Here is an 18,582-nt window from a genome sequence, read left to right as displayed (position 1 = left end):
TCAATTTCAAGCCTGCTTCGTTTGGGCACGTGGATACTAATAATTCTTAACGTTCTATGCGTAACAGACAGGCTCCACTATGTTCACATCCAATTAAATTCTCTTTAACATCAAGTTTTACATAGATATTTTAACTATGCTATTAGTAGTCTCATTTCACTTTATATGCATCAGTTGGTATCTTGATATCTGGTTATTTGTATCATACACCAAGCATTCCTGTGAAATCTCACTATCTAAACTCCATTTCACAGCTCAGGAGCTGGAGTTAACCGGAGTTAACTCAATATGCTAATTTTAGGCCATCTGCAGGTGCTAATTGCTGTACCGGGAAATTTTTTTGTTCCTTTTAAGATATTGCTAAAATAAGTTTATCCTAACTTGTAAGTTCAGTGGTTAAGAATATTAGAAAAGTGGGAGTAAACATGATTTCTACACTTGTTTTCTTCTGTGTCAGGGTTGTTTCCAAAAGTATATAGCAAACAATTTAAATTTAATTCTTTCCTAAAAAGTGATCAAAGTTGCAATCGTACCTCCACAACGAGAAGCGCTTCAAATCCTTGCAGAAAAAAAACGTATCCTATTTAGATAGCTAAATTTTTTAGTGACAGTTTCATCAAGCCTTGCCAGAAAAAAGTCCTAAAAGCCTAAAATCAATAGGGGAAAGGTCAATCTATGTTATATCACACCTAGATATTGCCTCATCTTGTATGCAAGCTGGCCACACACCATACAAATGTACTAAGATGAATGGAAGTCTTTACCAACGACAGCTCAATTCAGAATTCCTTCTGGGGACACCATGGATTCAATTTCAAGAGTGAAATATTTAGCAGTATTTATTGCCACAGCTAGGTATATTCTGGCTGGGAAATAAATAAGAGGCTCATTTAGCTAATACAAAATCAAAATCAGTACTATTAGATCATTTAGTTGAAATACATAATTTAAAAAATGCATTGGCTGGTCTAGAAAATTCTTGAAAAAGATATATTAAAATGTAATCATCTGTGGCTGGGATGATACATGATTTATTTTCCTCTTAGTATTCTTAAATATTTATCATATTTTTGGCAACAATCTTGCATTGCTTTTGTAAGTAGAAAAGCCCCACAAGAGATCTTATTTCTAAAAGAAATTAACATGAATAATTTTTTTTTTTTTTTTACTTCTTTGGCATCAGTAATCAAGATTTTGTAGAAGGAAATTTATTTTATACTCAAAGCCAATCTAGGCTTCCCCACTCTTTAGTATGAAAACTGAGAACACAAGCAAATTACGCAGATTATTTTACAAAGAAGTAATTTACTTTTACAAGCAAATTATTTTTGTTTCACGGAAGCTCTGGCATTTGGTCATTTTTTGGAGAGAACGGTACAAAGAAAAGACTACTGCCTGATGCTAGAAAAGCCAACCAAAAACCCCAGTGAAAGGATTAATTTCAAGGTATCCTAGTAAAATGAGGAAACAAATACTGTCACCTGTATCGCCATTATATATAAGTAGGAAATAAAGTGTAACAACTAGCCCTAGAATCTGGGCAAGCCCCAAGAAGCCAGGCTACTCAGACAAATAGTGAGCACATCATGAATAGCCACTCTGTCCATTTCTGCCCTGTGTCTACCCCAAAGCATGGAGTAAACACAAGCTGAACTCAAGCAACTGAAAAAGAAACCCACACAAACTAGAAGGAAATAGATGCAAATGCCTTAAACAGGTTTCCAAGTGGAATCATTAACAATACTTTTGAAAATCACACTATAGCAGTGAAAACAATTACATAAAGTAACAGCGATGTTACACAATGCCCGTTTTGGAGAAATTCGACGGTAACTCCATTGGAAGTCATACTAGAATGACACAGCACGTGTTTCTTTGGCAAACTGTATAATTTGAGCCCTGTGGTACCCAGAATACAACCTAATTAGAAATTCTTAGAATCTCACCTGTATGGCTAACAGAATATTTACTGCACGGGGGGGTGAAAAGCTTAATTAGATAAAGATTTTAGAGTGCTTTGAGATCTCTGAAGGTCATTTCATTTTCCTCTTTATTAACGTTTAAGTCTTTGTGGAAGTTAAGAGCCCTCCTTGCATTTCCCATCACCCCCCTACCCCAAACGACTCAACCTGAAATTCAACCCCACCTCATAAAAAACGTTTTTCCTTTTGTAATAAATTCCAGTTTGATATATATTAAAATAATTTCACAAAAGAAAAAGAAAAGAAATGTCCAGAACAGAGCGTTGCATGCCAATTAATAATAAAGCCATAATTTACAAACTCTAAGAAATAATGCATACACCATCACACAGTTTTTCCAAAATCAGCAGACTATAATATGCTAAGAGTTTCCATTACTTAAATTTTCCCAAAATAAGCTGACTTCCCCAAAAATGACAGATTTGAGGAGAAAATAATCCCTAAAGTTCTCAAAGAGATTTGTACATTTTCACCCAGATACAAGTCATTTCCCCTACAAAACTAGCTTTACTTTGAGCTGGAAAGAACTTTAGACCCAATCTACAACTACTCCTTTGCTGTTTTTTTTTTCTTTTGCTTGAGGAAGATTGGCCCTGAGCTAACACCTGTGCCAATTTCCCTCTATTTTGTATGTGGGATGCCACCACAGCATGGCATGACAACTGGCATGTAGGTCCACGCCTGGGATCCAAACCTGTGAACCCCAGGCCGCCAAAGCAGGGCACGTAAACTTAACCACAACACCACCTGGCTGGCCCCCTCCGGCCCCCTCCCTCATTTTTTAAAGATGAAAACTACGGAAAGAGGGGTTGTCATGCAGTTTGGCAAAGGCATAATTTTGTAGTTATGCCTGAAGTGGCCCATTACTGTGAGACCCTAAGTGCTAAATATACCTAATAATTTGGAAGTTTTTAGGAACATAATAACTGCTTTCAAATGGATTGAAAGACTCTATATATTAACTTGGCATGTCTTCATCTGGAAAAACCCCAGGTGGGGGTCAGTGGTAAGGGTCATACCCTCCTTCCTATAATTTATTAACTTCCTAATGCTGTTAACTTGAATTCTTGGGGCAGGGTGGGGTGGGGGGGATAAATTCTTAGCATAACCCCTAAATTAAATACAATCAGGCTGCTGAACAGAGATGCTCCTCATGGATTTCCAGATTAACAGAGGGCTCCCCCTGCTGGTACTGCATCACACACTAGAGGCAATTCCTTGTAAGAAAAAGGAGACAAATACTTCTCCCATGCTTTTCAGCCATGCAAACATTTACTATCCACCCCACAAGCAGGGCATAGAATTACGCACTTCCGGCTTAGTGACATACAGTGAATACACAGTGGTATCAGAAGGAAAAACTTAGTGTTTCAAAGGCATGCAAAGGGCCTCATCCTCCAAGAGCTTTGATTTCAGATCACGATAGAGACAGAAGAGACTGATTTAGTCAGTCATTCTAATCCTGCAACCCCACCAAGAAGTTATTCAGTTTGAGTAGATTGAACACTTGGAGTTACCTGAACAGGGGTAACTCAAATGCCTAAAAGAGCCAGGTAGTAACACACAAGTGCAGTAAGTCAGACAACAGGGACCGGTGGGGACTGCGGGAATCTGGAGTGCAGGCCGAAGTACTCAGCATACTCAACGGCTCTTCACTCTGATCGCTTGTTGCCATGCAGTAGTTCAGGTCTGTGTTACCCAAGTTTCAGATTTTTCCTAAGAGAAGCTGGAAATTTGGGTGTGAAGTGTCCCAATTTTGAAAACAGTGCTTGAGCCAAGAAATATGTGGGCAGGGCAATCCAGCCCACGGACTACTGGTTTGCAGCCTCTGACCTAGAATCACGAAGGGAACTCTCCTTCTGCCCACTCCACTTCTGGCACATCCAAAGATTAAAAAGGGCTCACAATTTACTTCCACGTAGGTATCAACAACTTAGCCATTTCCAGCCTTCTAGGACCTAACAAAGTAAGGGCGATCCTTATTCCCAAAGAATGAGAGTTTTTAGTTTTTTAATTCATATACGTATTTACTCAAAAAGCATTTGTTGTATACCCGCCATAGGTGAGGTCGGGGTTAGGAGATGGCAGGGAACAAAAGGACATGGCACCAGCCCTCGCGGGGCTTACAATCTGTAGAGACACACTAAACAAAGAAGGAAAAGCCAACTGAAGGCAAGACACACAGTGTGTGATGAAACCGCGTGGATGAGACCTAGTCTAGTCTGGAAGGCTCCCCATCCCACCCCCGCCCCCAAGTACATCACACTTAGTTGAGAACTGAAGGATGAGGAGAATTGTAAAGTGGGGGACAACGGAGGCTTCCACAGAGAGGGAAGAGCCTGAGGGAACATGAGATTCAAGAGACTAAACGAAGGTGCCTTGTCCCGAACACAGAGTTGGAGGGAGAGACCTGAGGCGGAAGTGGAGAGGTGGCAGGGGCCAAATCAGGGAGGTCCTTCCCCATCGGTCACATGAAAGGTTCTGGACGTGAGGGAAAGGAGAAGTCACTGAAGGATTTAACAGGGGTGTGACATGATCTGATGAAAATAACACTTTGGCCACACGGAGACCGGACTGGAAGAAGACAAATTGGATGAAAATGGCTGGTTCGGCTGGTCGAGCAGTTCCCACTGAGAAATTTAGGGGCTTGGAACCTGGAAGGAATCACTAGGAATGAAAAGAAGTGAGTTGGTTTGCAAATTACTTGGGAGATAGAACTGGCCTCGATTAGGATGTGTGTGCATGTGCGCGTGTATGTGTGTGCGCGTGTGTGGGTGTGATGTCATGCTTCCCTTCTCCACACTAAACACGCCTAATTCTTTCAACCACTCCTAATAAGACAGGGTTTCGAGTCACCACTTTGCTTGAATATCTGGTGAAGGAAGAACTAAATGATGATGCCCTGCTTAAGACTCCTCCTCCCCACCCCCAAATAAAGCAAACAAAACTCAGTGGTACTTCACTCTAAGTGGAGGTTAATAAAGTTTACCTTGGGCCACACCCCCACCCACTTCCTTCTCTGCTCTAGGAGAGGTGATAAAGAGGTTGGAACATCCCCTCCATTTGTCAGAAGGGCAGCCTGAAAATTTCCTAAGGGATTCAGATGCAGGCTCCCTACTGTCCACCTTATTCACCAAGCCCAGCAGCTTCCGGGGCGTCTCATCACAAGAATGGGTCTCCCACCTGTAGGTAGGGGCTGCGGGCAGTTCAGGTAATACTGTTCGGGCAGCGTTCATCTGGAAACAGTTCGAGCCTATGGTGTCCTGAGGTCCTAAAACTCATTAAAGTAATCGAGCCCAGGCCAGAGAAGGAAGGCCAACTCCAAATCCGGCAGACGTTAAAACAAGTGATGTCAAATCAGAAACGAACAACACGAGATCTGTTGTAGAATTTGTGTTGACTGGTGTCGAGCTCAGTGTACGACCTGTTTGAAACCAGATTTGTATTTACCTGTCTCTGGAGTCGTGGCCCTTCCACCATTTTCCATGATTTCTCTAATACTAACCAGTAGCAGAATAACAATATCATCTGCAAACTCTCGGTGTTCTGAGATGGAAACCCCTCCAGGCAGAAACTGGAAATATTTTAGAAGAGTGGGGTTCAGTATCTGGAGGTTTAATTATCTCTAAACTCCACCATTTCTGGTCTGAAGACCATCATTCTTGAGGAGAAATCAGCGTTACCTTAGATTTTAGTCACAGAGCATTTGAAATCACAAGAAAAAAGCCCTGGCTAGTAGGACCTCACTTCCAGTTTAAGGCCAATCTACCCGCCATATTGCTCACCTGGATAGAATTTCCACACCACTGCTCTTCCCACCTTGGCACTTACCTGCTCTGCAGGGAACAAGATGAAGACCAAGACCAAGACCAAATTCAGTCCTGAAGGATTTGAGAGCAAAACTATGAAGCATGCAATAAGACTTCTAAACACCCCTTGGGTTACCTCAACTAACAGTATTAAGCCTGGTAACGGGAAAGCCCCATTAAGCAACTCACTGAAAGGGCATAAAGGAATAAACCTAAATTATTAGATAAGGTGAAAAGTGAAATAATCAGATGGAACTGGAGAGATAATAGCCGGGGAGACTGGATTCCGTGATTAAACATCTGGGGTCTATAGTCACGACCATTCTGGTTAATATTTCTTCCCCAATATTTTTCTGGACCTCTCACCGCTACTGCATCTGGTGATGGCACAATTCTTTTGGTCAGGATATTTCACTTTATTATTCCTCTATTGGAACGTGGGACTTAGGGGATTTCTATAATCATCTGACCTACTGATATAGGACAGGAGCACACGGACCCAGCAATCATTCTGGACCTGAAGGAATGTAGAGCCAAGCCATTCAGTGCTCGTGGTGTAGCACAGGACTTAGAACAAGATGCTGAAGCCCTACTCAGCAAATGTCTCCAAATTAGGGCACAAGCCCAGGGTCACCAAGGCAAGCTGATTTCTCCAGTCCGTCCTGGCACACTTCTCAGTCAGTTATCCCCCATCACATGGTTTGGTGAGGAGATAAAACTTAGACCAACACTGATGGTGAGAAGAGGTTGTCCTCCGTCTAACATAAGCCTTTTTTGATACATTTCTGGTGGCATTAGGCTGCAGACATCCATGCCCTAGTTTCCCTGTGTCCAGCCACCATAAAACCTGGTAAGAGTCTAGAGCCAGACTAAGCTTCATCTTCTTTTAAGTTACCCCAGGGCTCCAAACAGCCATTGCTACTGAAAATGTAGCCCTGGCCCTGGCAACATAACACAGTCCACTAAAGGACAATAGGTACAACTCATCAAAATGCGCCATAGGGCACGTCACAGCAGCACGAAAGAACACTAACCCAGGTGCGTCATGCACAGAACTTCACCAAGGTGAATGCCCTTTTCTCAGTATAAATAACATAAACGCATATACGACAAAATACATATTGCCACGTCGCTCTGCCACTAGAACGGCCTTTCTGAAATGTACATCAGATCACACACCTCACTTCTGCTCGAAGGCTTTCTATGGCTCTCCATCCTCTTGAGCACAGCACTTCAGTTCCTGCACAATCACGCCCTAACTTCTCCGGCCTTCTGGCTCGCCCCTACACACCACTCGCCTCCTGCTGCTGGAGTCAAACCATTTTCATACCTGAATGGTCACTAGTCAACTGCGCCACGGAGATGATAATACCCTGATCCTGCCCACAGCACAACAAAGACAAACTGGCTGTCCTCCAGATGTTATTAATTCCACGATGCATAAATCAAGAGTTTTGAATTGTTTTTCCACTAAAAGGGCATATCACAAAAGTAGAGGAAAATTCATCTTCACACGAAGGATAAATTAAAGGATGATTATTTAGCTTAAGTGTTTTAAAAAGCAAACTCCCTTGGTGCTTTGTAAATGGGATTTGACTTGAAAAAAAGATTTGCATACGAAAATTTTAAGCATATAATCAGTTCCTCTGCTGGTGACATTTCCTAACAATATGGTTCACAATATGATATATGATATGATACGTTTAGTAAGTTAGCATTTGTCTCCACTAACTCATTTCATGGGAACAAGTACATATGCCCCCGTGAAAAAGGAAAGTGGAAGAGGAAGACCGAAGAGGTGGGGGAAGCAATTTATAATTTGTCAAGATATTAGGACTGGTGCCTCATTATTATTTCAGCATTATTTGAAAAACACTGGAAGGCACTCTACAGTGCTGTTGGACTTGTGCTGCTGTATCCTTGTTTGCCCCCTGCGCTCCTCATCTGGAGGCAGGGACGCGAGGTGAATACACCAGCACACGGCGATCCGTGTGCTCAGAGGCTGCTCGAAGGATGTGGTGTGCAACGTGCAGCACAGCAAGCTGACTGGTTCGCACAGATCAAGGTCAAGACCTTGGCCTTCACCCTTAGTATCCTGTAGACCGCCACCCAAAAAGCCATGTTTGGGGAGACAGAAGAGGCCAGAGATTTCTACTCTGAGGGTATCCAAACACGTAAGTGCTGACAAGCAGGAGGTCACAGGAGAAGATACTAATGTACGTAGAGTAAAAACCTTACAGAGTTTATCTGACAGAGGAGTTCAAATTATCAGGAGACGAATTTGTAGGTAGAATTAACAATTCTATAAAATAACATTTAAACACTTGAACATGTTTTTCATCATTCACTCACTACAATATATTATGAAACAAGTATATACTTTTAACACTCATTATTTTTAAGCATTTGGGCAAATGTACTCGAAAAGATCATCAAAACAACAGTATACGTCAGTGATTTCAAAAGACAAAACTACAAAATATATAAATTAGAGACTAGAAGGAGACTAATTTTGATCAAAAAACTTTGCTTGTGGGGCCGGCCCCATGGCCGAGTGGTTAAGTTCGCGCACTCTGCTCTAGCAGCCAAGGGTTTCGCCGGTTCGAATCCTGGGCACGGACACGGCACTGCTCAACAAGCCATGCTGAGGCGGCATCCCACATGCCACAACTAGAAGGACCCACAGCTAAAAATACACAACTATGTACCAGGGGGCTTCGGGAGGGAAAAAAAAAAAACTCTGCTTGCTAAAAAGTAAAGTCATAGTTGCACATATTTACTAAAAACTTTATCAGCTCTGAGTTTAACAAAATAATAGCAACCTTTTTTGGAGGCCTTACTATGATCCGGGCACTAGTCTAAGAGGTTTGCACATATTACCTCATTTAATTCCCAGTACAATTCTGTGAGGTAAAGAGAACTATCATCTTCAATTTACAGATGAAAAACTGAAGCAGAGAAGGAAAGTAATTTGCTCAAGGTCATCTAACTAGTAAATGGTGGAGTTATTTAATCAACTTGAAACCTCATACAGATTATTGAAGAATGATTACATTTATATAGTATGCCAAGGGGAATACCTTTGAAACTATATAGATATATTCATATTAACCATGTTTTAAAAGCAACAATTTTGTGTGTGTGGGTCTTGGTCCAAATCTACTCACAGATCCACTTTTTACTAGTTTGCCTCACTTAAACTGAATCTTACGTGAGAAAAAGCCTTGGATAACAACAACAATGGAAAAGACACAGTGATCACTTGTTTGACAAAATTATTTGTCATATTACAATATAATTCATTTGAGTTGCCCTTAAGTAGCAAGGTACTAACTGTTACGTGGCATGTATGCATCAACAGTGGAGCTCCATTTTGGAAGAGCTGGTTTAATCAGTCATATTGCTAAAATCATGTAAAATCATATAAAAACTGAATTAACCAAACACTTTAAAAGCAACATATATATCACACAGGAAGAGGCACAGCCACACATGGAAAGCTGGACAAGGCAGAACGTTTCAGTGTCCTTGCACTTGAAATCAACCAGGAAAGGGTTATGACTGCTCAGAACACGAAGATCCCAGGAGACTTTTTCTTTAAACATTTACAAGAGAGAAAAAGATCAAGACTAGGCAATTAAATTCTTATTTATATTTATCTGGTCAATTCTAATAGTTTTGAGATAAATATTTTTTGGTTTCCTTAAACTAGTCCATAAGGGTGATCGAAAATGGATTTGACTTTTCCATCAGTATGTTCACATTTAAATTAAGGATGTGATGTTGCCCGTGGAAATTCTGCCTCAGGCAACATTTTCTGCTTGGTCAGGTGTGTATAACCGAGGTATGGTATCTTATTGCAGTTACTGTTAAAACATAAGCAGAAATGGTGCTCTAATGCCGATATCTGCTCACTATTCTTCCTTTAGCATACATCAGCAGTGGTGTCTTTTGTCAGCATATACAAGCGACACGGCTATAACGCATGCCTAGCAATTAGAAAGCAGAGTAGTTTTTAGGTAAAATAATCACTCTCATTACTTTATGGTCCCATACTCCCCATACAATACTTTACCACAACATTTTGAGTTAAATCTTACACGTATCACAGGGGATACAAAAAGAAACAATTTATCAGTGATGAATTACAGGTAGGTGAAAACTTTGTAAAAATCAATCTTCAGTCTAAATTACTTTGTATAGTCCCAGGGCCTACCATCCTGTTGGCATAAAGGAGGCATTTAATAAATGTTCAGTTGTTAAAAACCAAAATCATACAGTCATCTGTTTGTTGTTCAGCTCTTTCTACTTCCGGAAGACATAAGGAAAGAGACCGCCTTCATCTGGAATACATACTTTATCAAAACAAGAGTTGACTGAGCAAATGAACTGATTATGTCAGTGTTTTACATAGAAAGAACCAAAAAAAGATGACACATTTATAAAGAAGCTGCTTACCTTACAAACAGAAAGAACATTAATATTTATCAGTTTCTTGATGGTCTGCAAAAAAAATATTGATAACTTTATATTGATTTGATTATGGAAGTAACCATATTAGCTACATATATAAGTGATCTAGAGACACATTGAAAAGTTCCCCCAGATACACTAGAGAGCCTGGAAAACGATAGGAGTTGGGGTGGAGACGCAGATTTTATTTCACTCTCTATCAAAAGCAGCAATTCATGCTAACATGCAAAATCCCAGGTATAAGGGCAAGTAAAATCTGGAAGCAAAAAGACACACTAAATCTAAACTAAATACGCAATTTCCTCTCTGCTAATAGGGAAAGGAGAAATTGTTGAATCTAAGATTTTCAACAACTTTTTAAAATTTACATATTCCTTCAATGACATGCTTTTCTAGTTTTATTAAAGAATCATGCCCGCATCAAGGATCTAACTTTCATTTTGTTAGAGCTGGTTTACCTGAATCAACGATATTGCTCTATATTAATGTATCTGTGATTTTTCAATTGATATTTAGAATCCTGATACTTAAAACAGAGCTGTTTTGATGGAACAAAAATAAGAGTAATAAAACTAGAGCTATTATTGAACCCGACATTGCACAAAGGAGGCTATCAATATTTTCTCATTCAATCCTTCTAACATCCCTGTCAAGTTGCCTATTTTATGGATGAGGGATCGGAGACTAAATATGGTTGGAATCAGCCCCAGGGTAACTCAGGCAGCAAACCCAAGAGCCAGGGTGTGCGCCTCGGGCCCTGGACTCCAGCGCTCACAGCCTGAACCCTCACACCATATTGCCTCACCAACCCTGCGTGCCTCTTTCCGTTACCATAATATGTACAAAGAAAGACTCACATTGTCCAGGTCAGGAATGTCCAAAAAGTATTCAGGATACTCGTATGAGATGCCCACGTTGTTCACTGAAATAAGACAAGATCATTAGCTGACTAACATATATATTTTATAGACTTATTGAAATAATGGGAATAAAGATATAAAGATTAAGATGATATATATAATGACATAACATACTGTTTATGGCTGGAGTGACATTTCCCACATCTTTCTATCCAAATCTATCCGCATATGTGTGTTTAAATGTCTCCTCCGTTAAGCCTTTCCATACCCACTACTCAACCCCTGACAAAAAGACTTTCTATTCGCCTCTCAATTTCCATAGCCCCTTGGAGTGTGTGTGTATTTCCCTCCGTAATACAGTTATTTGTAGATATTGTAGATTAATCCCTGTCTAGATCTTAAATTTTCACAGTGTGGTAGAAAGAGTGGAGCGTACTATGGTGTAGGAGATGGGAAACGTGAGTTCTGCTCATAATTGCTTCAGAAAATGTGTGACTTGGGATATGTCACATATACCTCTAAAATGAGAGCTCATTTAATCATTTAACAAATATTTGCCATACACCTATGTGCAGGACGCGTGCTAGGAACTAGAAAATCCAGAAAGAAAAAGACAGTTTTCCGGCATCATAGAGCATACAATTGAGTAGGAAGAGAAAGGCACTATACAAAAAGGTTTAAAAGATTATTTCATTACAAAGTCAGAGTGCCATGGGAGCAGGTTCCTGCAAGGTCTGACCTCGCCTGGGAAGTGAGGGAAGAGAGGGGGTCAGGCGAAGCGTCTCCAGTAAACCACCCATGGCTTCAGGACCATAAGCCCTGAAAGTGAAGGTCATGCGCCAGCCTCTCTTTGAGTCCCTGCTCCTCAATAGCCAGCCTAAGGTTGGGGCTACGAGACAATCAAGAAGCTATGAATACGCGGATACATAATCAGGCACACGAGAATACGCACACATCCTACGCTTTCCCCAGCCCTGGAAAGACGAAGACAAACCCAGGAACATTTGCAGGAGTCAAAAAATAAACGAAATACCTTAGAACTTATTTTAACTAAATAAATAATGAAATGGATTATCTATCTCTATTTAACCATCACAACAACCCTATTAGGTAGTTCCTATTATCATCTCCCTTTTGTGTATTAGGAAACTATAAGTTCACAGCAGATAAATAATTTGTCCAAGGTCACAGAGCAACGTAAAGCCGGGACTCAGACTCAGGAACGTTGACTTCAGAGGCTTGGCCCTTCACAACTACACTAAAGCCGTCACACGCCTTCATCCAGCAGTCAGTACAGAAGAAATATGAGGAATAATCAGATAATAAACAGAAATCTGATAGTAATGTTTAATGAAACTGTCAAGTATTAGAAAAGAAAGTTTTCAGTAGCAAAAGGATAATGAAATTATGATCTGTCTGCTAAAGCTTATAAGGAATTGTGCGAGATAAACCCGACTATAGTAATAGTAACTGATTTTCAATAGGCTAACAAAATTAGTAGTTCAAGGGAACTCAATAAGGGCTCTATATTTAGCAGTAAGCCAGCCACTTGAGGCTGCGAGTCTCAAGATTTCACTTGCAAGATTCGGTCAGGATGGCTTGAACAAAATGACTGAAACCTGTCTGAAGGCCTGTAAGCAAACGATAGCGGCAAAGCGAACGGTACTGAATTAGGATTCACGCCCATCCGAACAGGGATGCTACCTAAACAGAATTAACGACAGCAGGTCCAAATCCATTTTTATTTTGTTCAGTAGGTTCTCCACCCACCAGGGTTCGAGGACTCCATTCTATAAAAGATCTGTTAATAATTAAGTCAGGTCTCGTTGAAGGTAAGGCTTATGTCCACTTGACTTGACTTTAACCATCTACAGAATTATAACAGATGAATAACTTACTTACAAGATGACTAAGAGAAACAGCAGTAATCAAAAACATGTTAAAATGCTACACATAAAATATTCTTTACAGGGGCCAGCCCAGTGGCATAGTGGTTAAGTTTGCCCACTCTGCTTTGGCGGCCCGGGGTTCGCAGGTTCGGATCCTGGGAACAGACCTAGCACCACTTGTCAAGCCACACTGTGGCAGCATCCCACAGAACATAGAGGGAGACAGGCACAGATGTTAGCTCAGGGCCAATCTTCCTCACACACACACAGAAAATATTCTTTACAAAGTCAGTTTAAGATAACAGGATCTTCGAGGAAAGGTTTGGCCAAATTCTAACATTCTTCAGCATTTTAAAAAAATTCCACCACATACCGTGGACTCCATCTTCCTTCACTCTCTCATGTCTAGAAAACTTTCTATCTTCAGATTTCTTTCTAGCCCACAGAAATAGTAGTGCTCTATTTCAAAATGCTAAAGAAAAGTGAAGCATGTAAATATGCTGTCATCATGTAATTTTATCTTAAAATCTAGATTTGAGTTTTTTTAAAAATCTGGGAAGTTTGTAAGCAGCACAGTTGACTTTGCAGTCTTAACGTGAACAAAGTCGAGCCAAGGCAGCCAGCGAATAACTAAGCAGGGAAGTGTTCTTCTGGTTAAGGCTGCATTAACCACAGAAAGTCGCCAGATCTGTCTCTGCTAACTGAGCAAAGGAAAACCATCAGGGCTCCTATTCACACAATGAAAACATGAACGTCTATTTAACACAGGTCTAAAAGAAAACATGTTCCACGCTGAGAACCTTAACCCAAAGAAATAAAGAGTATCATGGATGAGGGCTACGCTTTTATAACCAAAAGTACACACAGGAAAAAGAAAGGTGGAAGCTGGAATAGATCTCTCAGAGTATTGAGCCCAGTTTTATGAGGGGAGGGACGTGCCAAGGTCATGCTGGCAGTTTGTCCTATACTAGAGATTAAACCCCTTTCCGTTTTCTTAGCTGCACCTTTTGCTTGTGGAATATATGCCACTCAAAATCTCTCCACAACAGGTGCGCACTTCAGAGCGCTATTGTTTCAGAGCACAGAGAAAAACAACTGTTGCTCTCAAATAGTTCTTTCCATAAACTGCACTCTAGCGGGAATCTTTTGCAAAAGGCAAGCCCACTGCAATTTTATTTTCAGACAGTAGGTGGCAGCAATAATCAAACAGCAGGCTGAAAGCTTTCAGGGAACTGGAAAAAGAAGAAAACAGGCTTTGAGTAGGAGTGAAGGATGGAAATACTTCCATTTATAATTTAATCGTATTAAGAATGGGTGCGTGCAATGCCATCTTTAAATATGACAGGATTCGTTATAGGACTCACCAAAAACTAAACAATACAATAAGTTGTCCCAATATTATTCAGAGTTGAAAATCCCTTCTGAATGGGAGCATTTTAAATTAGCATTAAATATCTGTTCATTAGTGAGGCTTTTTAAATTCTTCAAGTGAGGCACCAGAGATAGATTTAAAAATTTTTATTCAGTGACCCACAAAACCCTTTTAACTCGTGTAAAAGACACAGCGTCTTTCAAAAATGAAGATGTCCGTGTAATCTCAGAATTCCAACCACTGCCCCAGTAATCATCACAAGACACTAAACGGATGAAAAATCTTTCCCTCCAGTTTCTCATTGGAGTTCCAAGACTGGGAAGAGCTCAAGGGAACAGATGAGGCAGACAGAGAACAGAGGTGAAGACAGACCATGAACAAGGACAAGGTAAATGGACAGAGAAGGAGGTGGCTACAGAGGAGAGATCCTAACAGAGTGAATGACGGCAGGGAAGGCCTGTCCGGGCGCCGTGCTCAGCAATGCTCTCCATGTCCCCTCCAGAACTTTCGAAAACACCCATACTGATAAGTATTTTATTTTAAAGACTCAGAAAATCCACGGAGTAATTCTGAATGTTATATACATGTTCTAAATTATATCATATTGCTGTCTAAAAATCATTTCCACATGTCATACCTAAAAAAAGGAAAAAGAATATATACAAGATTTCTGTTTCTTCTAAATGCATGTGCTGCTTCTGGCCTTACTGGACTTGGAATCCTTTATCAAAACCAGCTGCCATAGACATAATGATATCATTAGAAAATTAGATATTTGGTATCTGGGTTGGGTAGGAGGGAGGAGCAAACAACAATAAATTAGAAAATAAATAAATTAGAAAATAAAAATCCATTTGAACAAACACAATAATAACAGACACGGCAGCCACACACAGGTCATCTTCAACCTGCTGCCTTTTCCAGATTCATTGGGGACTTACGAAATTAAGGTGGTTTAAAGATACATTGCCTAATGGTTGGGCTTCCTAATATACATCAAATAATGCAGAGTATTCTCTATTTCCTTCTCATCAAATCAAAGCAGAAAATGTTCAGGTTGCATTTCAGCCACACTTGTAATTATATGCACGAATCCAGTTCAAGTCTTCAAAGACTAGAGAAAAAGAAAGCTTACTAGAGTTCATTAACAAAAATGGATTAGAAAAAATGCTGCCACCTCATTGTATTTGAAAACAAATTGAATTTTTAAAATGTAGACTTAAGTAATACCCAAAGTGGGGGAAATCTCTTCTGTCTGAAGTTGTTGAACGGAAAGGGTATGTTTCTCCGAGTCCAATAGACCCGGGTTTCAATCCTGGCTCTGCTACTACCAGAGCCTAGCAAGAGGCACGTGATTTCACCCCACTAAGTCTGGGCTTCCTCGTTGCCATCGTGTATAAATCAGGAATAATAACTTAAGAATTAAATGAGATAATGTGCAGAAACTCTTTAACCCAATGCCTGGGACATATTAGTATGTTAAATAAGCGGAGGAGGAAGAGTCTTCATCATTGGCTGGTCATTTATTCAACAAGTATTTACCCAACTGCTATTTTGTAACCAACACTATTCTAGCTGCTGGGGCTGTGGCAGGACAGACAAGGTCTCTGCTTTTATCATATACGACCCCCGTCAAAGTGGAGCGATCCTCTTGAAGGAGAGCTCTGGGCAACAGTTAGCCAGAAGAACTGTTTATACTGATCAAATTTATCCTAATTGCTCCTCTACCCTCTTTATTTCATTCAAGAAGATCCAGCATTACAGTCTACAGAGAGTTTGGAAAGTGATGCAAAGAGGATTCCTCTTTTGCCTTATTTAACATATTGCTGTGGCTAGCACATGTTCCTACCCTGACAGATGATATTTGGAACACCATGTAAAACATTTCGCAAACTTTACAGTTTTCATACACTTGTGAGTAGCAATTTCTAAATAAAAGAGAGTGCACAAGGCTTTAAATTTGCAGTGCCTTTAATCAGAAATTGAAAAATTAAGACTGAGTCAGAAGCGACACAACAGAACATTGCATTTCCACTGTTTAATTATAAACTGGTACGTGATTCCTCATTACAAAATGAGGGAAGATTTGCCATACGTAAACTTGGAAGAGGGCATGAGGAAAGAAGGATGACATGAGGTAGGTAGGTAAATCTGAGCTAACAGGAGGAAGATTTATCAATTTCATGAATTATGGTTCTATTTACATTTCTGAAATCACAGCTAATTACCTAGTTTTAAGTTAAAGGTTCTGCTTTAATTAATACCATTAGTGGTTTCAGAGTAAAAGGAAACACATTTGAATTCTAAGTCTTATTTTCAATTTAGAAATCCAATCTCATTTAACATACCTAATGGATGTGTTAAGGCACTATCCCATGTCTGATCACGTTCCTGGTAAGCCTCCTAGTATGACCAAAGAAAATAATTCCATGAACCTATTCTGCTTGCCATGATCGGCTACATCAGGCTGCTGCCTCATTCAACACAGAAGACGGCAGTGATGCCAGAGGTCCAACTGTCTACTTGAATCTCCACTTGGATTTCTCAAAGCCCTCTCAAGTTTAATACATCCCAAAGTGAATCAACATTTTTCTCTACAGAATTTGCTCCTGACTCAGGGTTTCCTGTCTTAGGGAAGCAGCACCCAGTTGCTCAAGTCAGAATCCGGAAGTTGCTAATTACTAATTGTATACTTCCTGGACAATGTATTTAACCTCTGTAGGTCTGTTTCTTGCCTGTAAAATGGGCATAGAAATAGTAACGTCTACCTTAGAGGTTTGTTGAGGAGTCAATAAGACTTATTAGCATGCTAATGAGATGAATCAGAATGGGAGTTGGTTAGAGCCAGCCCGGTGGCACAGCAGTTAAGTTCGAACATTCTGCTTCGGTGGCCCAGGGTTCGCCAGTTCAGATCTGGGGGGCAGACCTACGCACCACTTGTCAAGCCATGCCATGGCAGGCGTCCCATGTATAAAGTACAAGAAGATAGGCATGGATGTTAGCTCAGGGCCAGTCTTCCTCAGCAAAAAGATGAGGATTGGCGGCAGATGTTAGCTCAGGGAAAATTTTCCTCAAAAAAAAAAAAAAAAGAATGGGAGTTGGTCAACAGAGGGAGCAACTCTGTGACTAAAGCACTGGGGCTTTGAGCCAGCCCAATCTCTAAAAAAGGAATGAACGGGGACTGGAAATTGAATTCAATCATATGGCCAATGATCCAATTAATCATGCCTGCATAATGAAACCCCAGTAGAAACTCTGGGCACTGAAGCCCAGTGGAGCTTCCTGGCTGGTGAACACACAGATGTGCGGGGAAGGTAATGAGTCCTGACTCCACAAGGGGAGGGTACAGAAGCTGTGTGTTCAGAACCCTCTCAGACGTTGCCCTATGTGTCTCCTCATGTGGCTGGTCTTGATCTGTATCTTTCAAACTAAGATTGTAATAGTGCTTTCCTAATTCTGTAACATGTTCTAGCCAATGATCAAACCTGAAGGGGTCATGGGAACCCCCGAATTTGTAGCCAGTTGGTCAGAAGTCCAGGCGGCCTGGGGACCCCCAAACTTGCATGTGGTATCTGAAATGAGGGCAGTCTTGTTGGGGACTATGCCCTTGAGCTTGTAAAGTCTACACTAACTCCCGGTGGTTAGGGACAGCATTTGATTGCATTATGAAAGGGAAGTTTTGGAAGTGTCCTAAAATCAACTCCTGGTATAACAGGGAAATTCTACCCTCTCCACAAAATATCACCTATCATGCTCCTGCAATCCTTTCCCGTGTACCTAGGCTGAGAGCCTCTGCCCTTTCTTGGGCCTGAGTCATTTTATACCTGGGCTACAGAAAAAAACAGGAGGGGAGTATTTCCAAACATATGAGTTTATCTTTGATGTTCTCTCAGCTAACTTTATCTTGCCCTTCTAATCTTCCTCCCCTCTCCGCACCCCTCAGACGACCAACCTACCCCTATAGTTTCCTCTCTAAGCCTCTCCCTCTCCATTTCCAAGAGATGTCTCCATGTCTCTCACTAACTAAAATAGCCATTTCCTCAGCGGGGCTGATCCAGCAAGGGGACAGGTAATAAACTGAATGTGCTAATCCCCTAAATTGGAAATCAAGATGTCATTGGCCTTTGCAGAGATATTTACATTTCAAAAGAAGGCAATTTAAAACGAATTTCTAGTTAAAGTTCCTGAGAATAGCAA

At 40.7% G+C, this 18,582-nt stretch overlaps 1 protein-coding gene across 4 annotated transcripts in view; it reads right to left on the bottom strand.

The window, feature by feature from the left end:
- Window positions 1-18,582, bottom strand: part of HSD17B12 (hydroxysteroid 17-beta dehydrogenase 12) — a 270,866-nt gene that overhangs the window by 30,849 nt on the left and 221,435 nt on the right. For all 4 annotated transcript variants that reach the window (XM_070564861.1, XM_070564862.1, XM_070564860.1 and 1 more), the window contains 2 exons: window positions 11,122-11,186; window positions 10,250-10,294 (listed from right to left, as the gene is read on the bottom strand). In XM_070564861.1, coding sequence (XP_070420962.1) covers window positions 10,250-10,294; window positions 11,122-11,186 — 110 coding nt within the window. The remainder of the gene's footprint in view (window positions 1-10,249; window positions 10,295-11,121; window positions 11,187-18,582) is intronic.

The sequence above is a fragment of the Equus przewalskii genome, chromosome 11, assembly GCF_037783145.1.
Source record: "Equus przewalskii isolate Varuska chromosome 11, EquPr2, whole genome shotgun sequence".
Classification (NCBI taxonomy): Eukaryota; Metazoa; Chordata; class Mammalia; order Perissodactyla; family Equidae; genus Equus; species Equus przewalskii.
The sequence above is the reverse complement of the archived record's forward strand: the minus strand, read 5'-3'. Positions and strand labels throughout refer to the sequence as shown.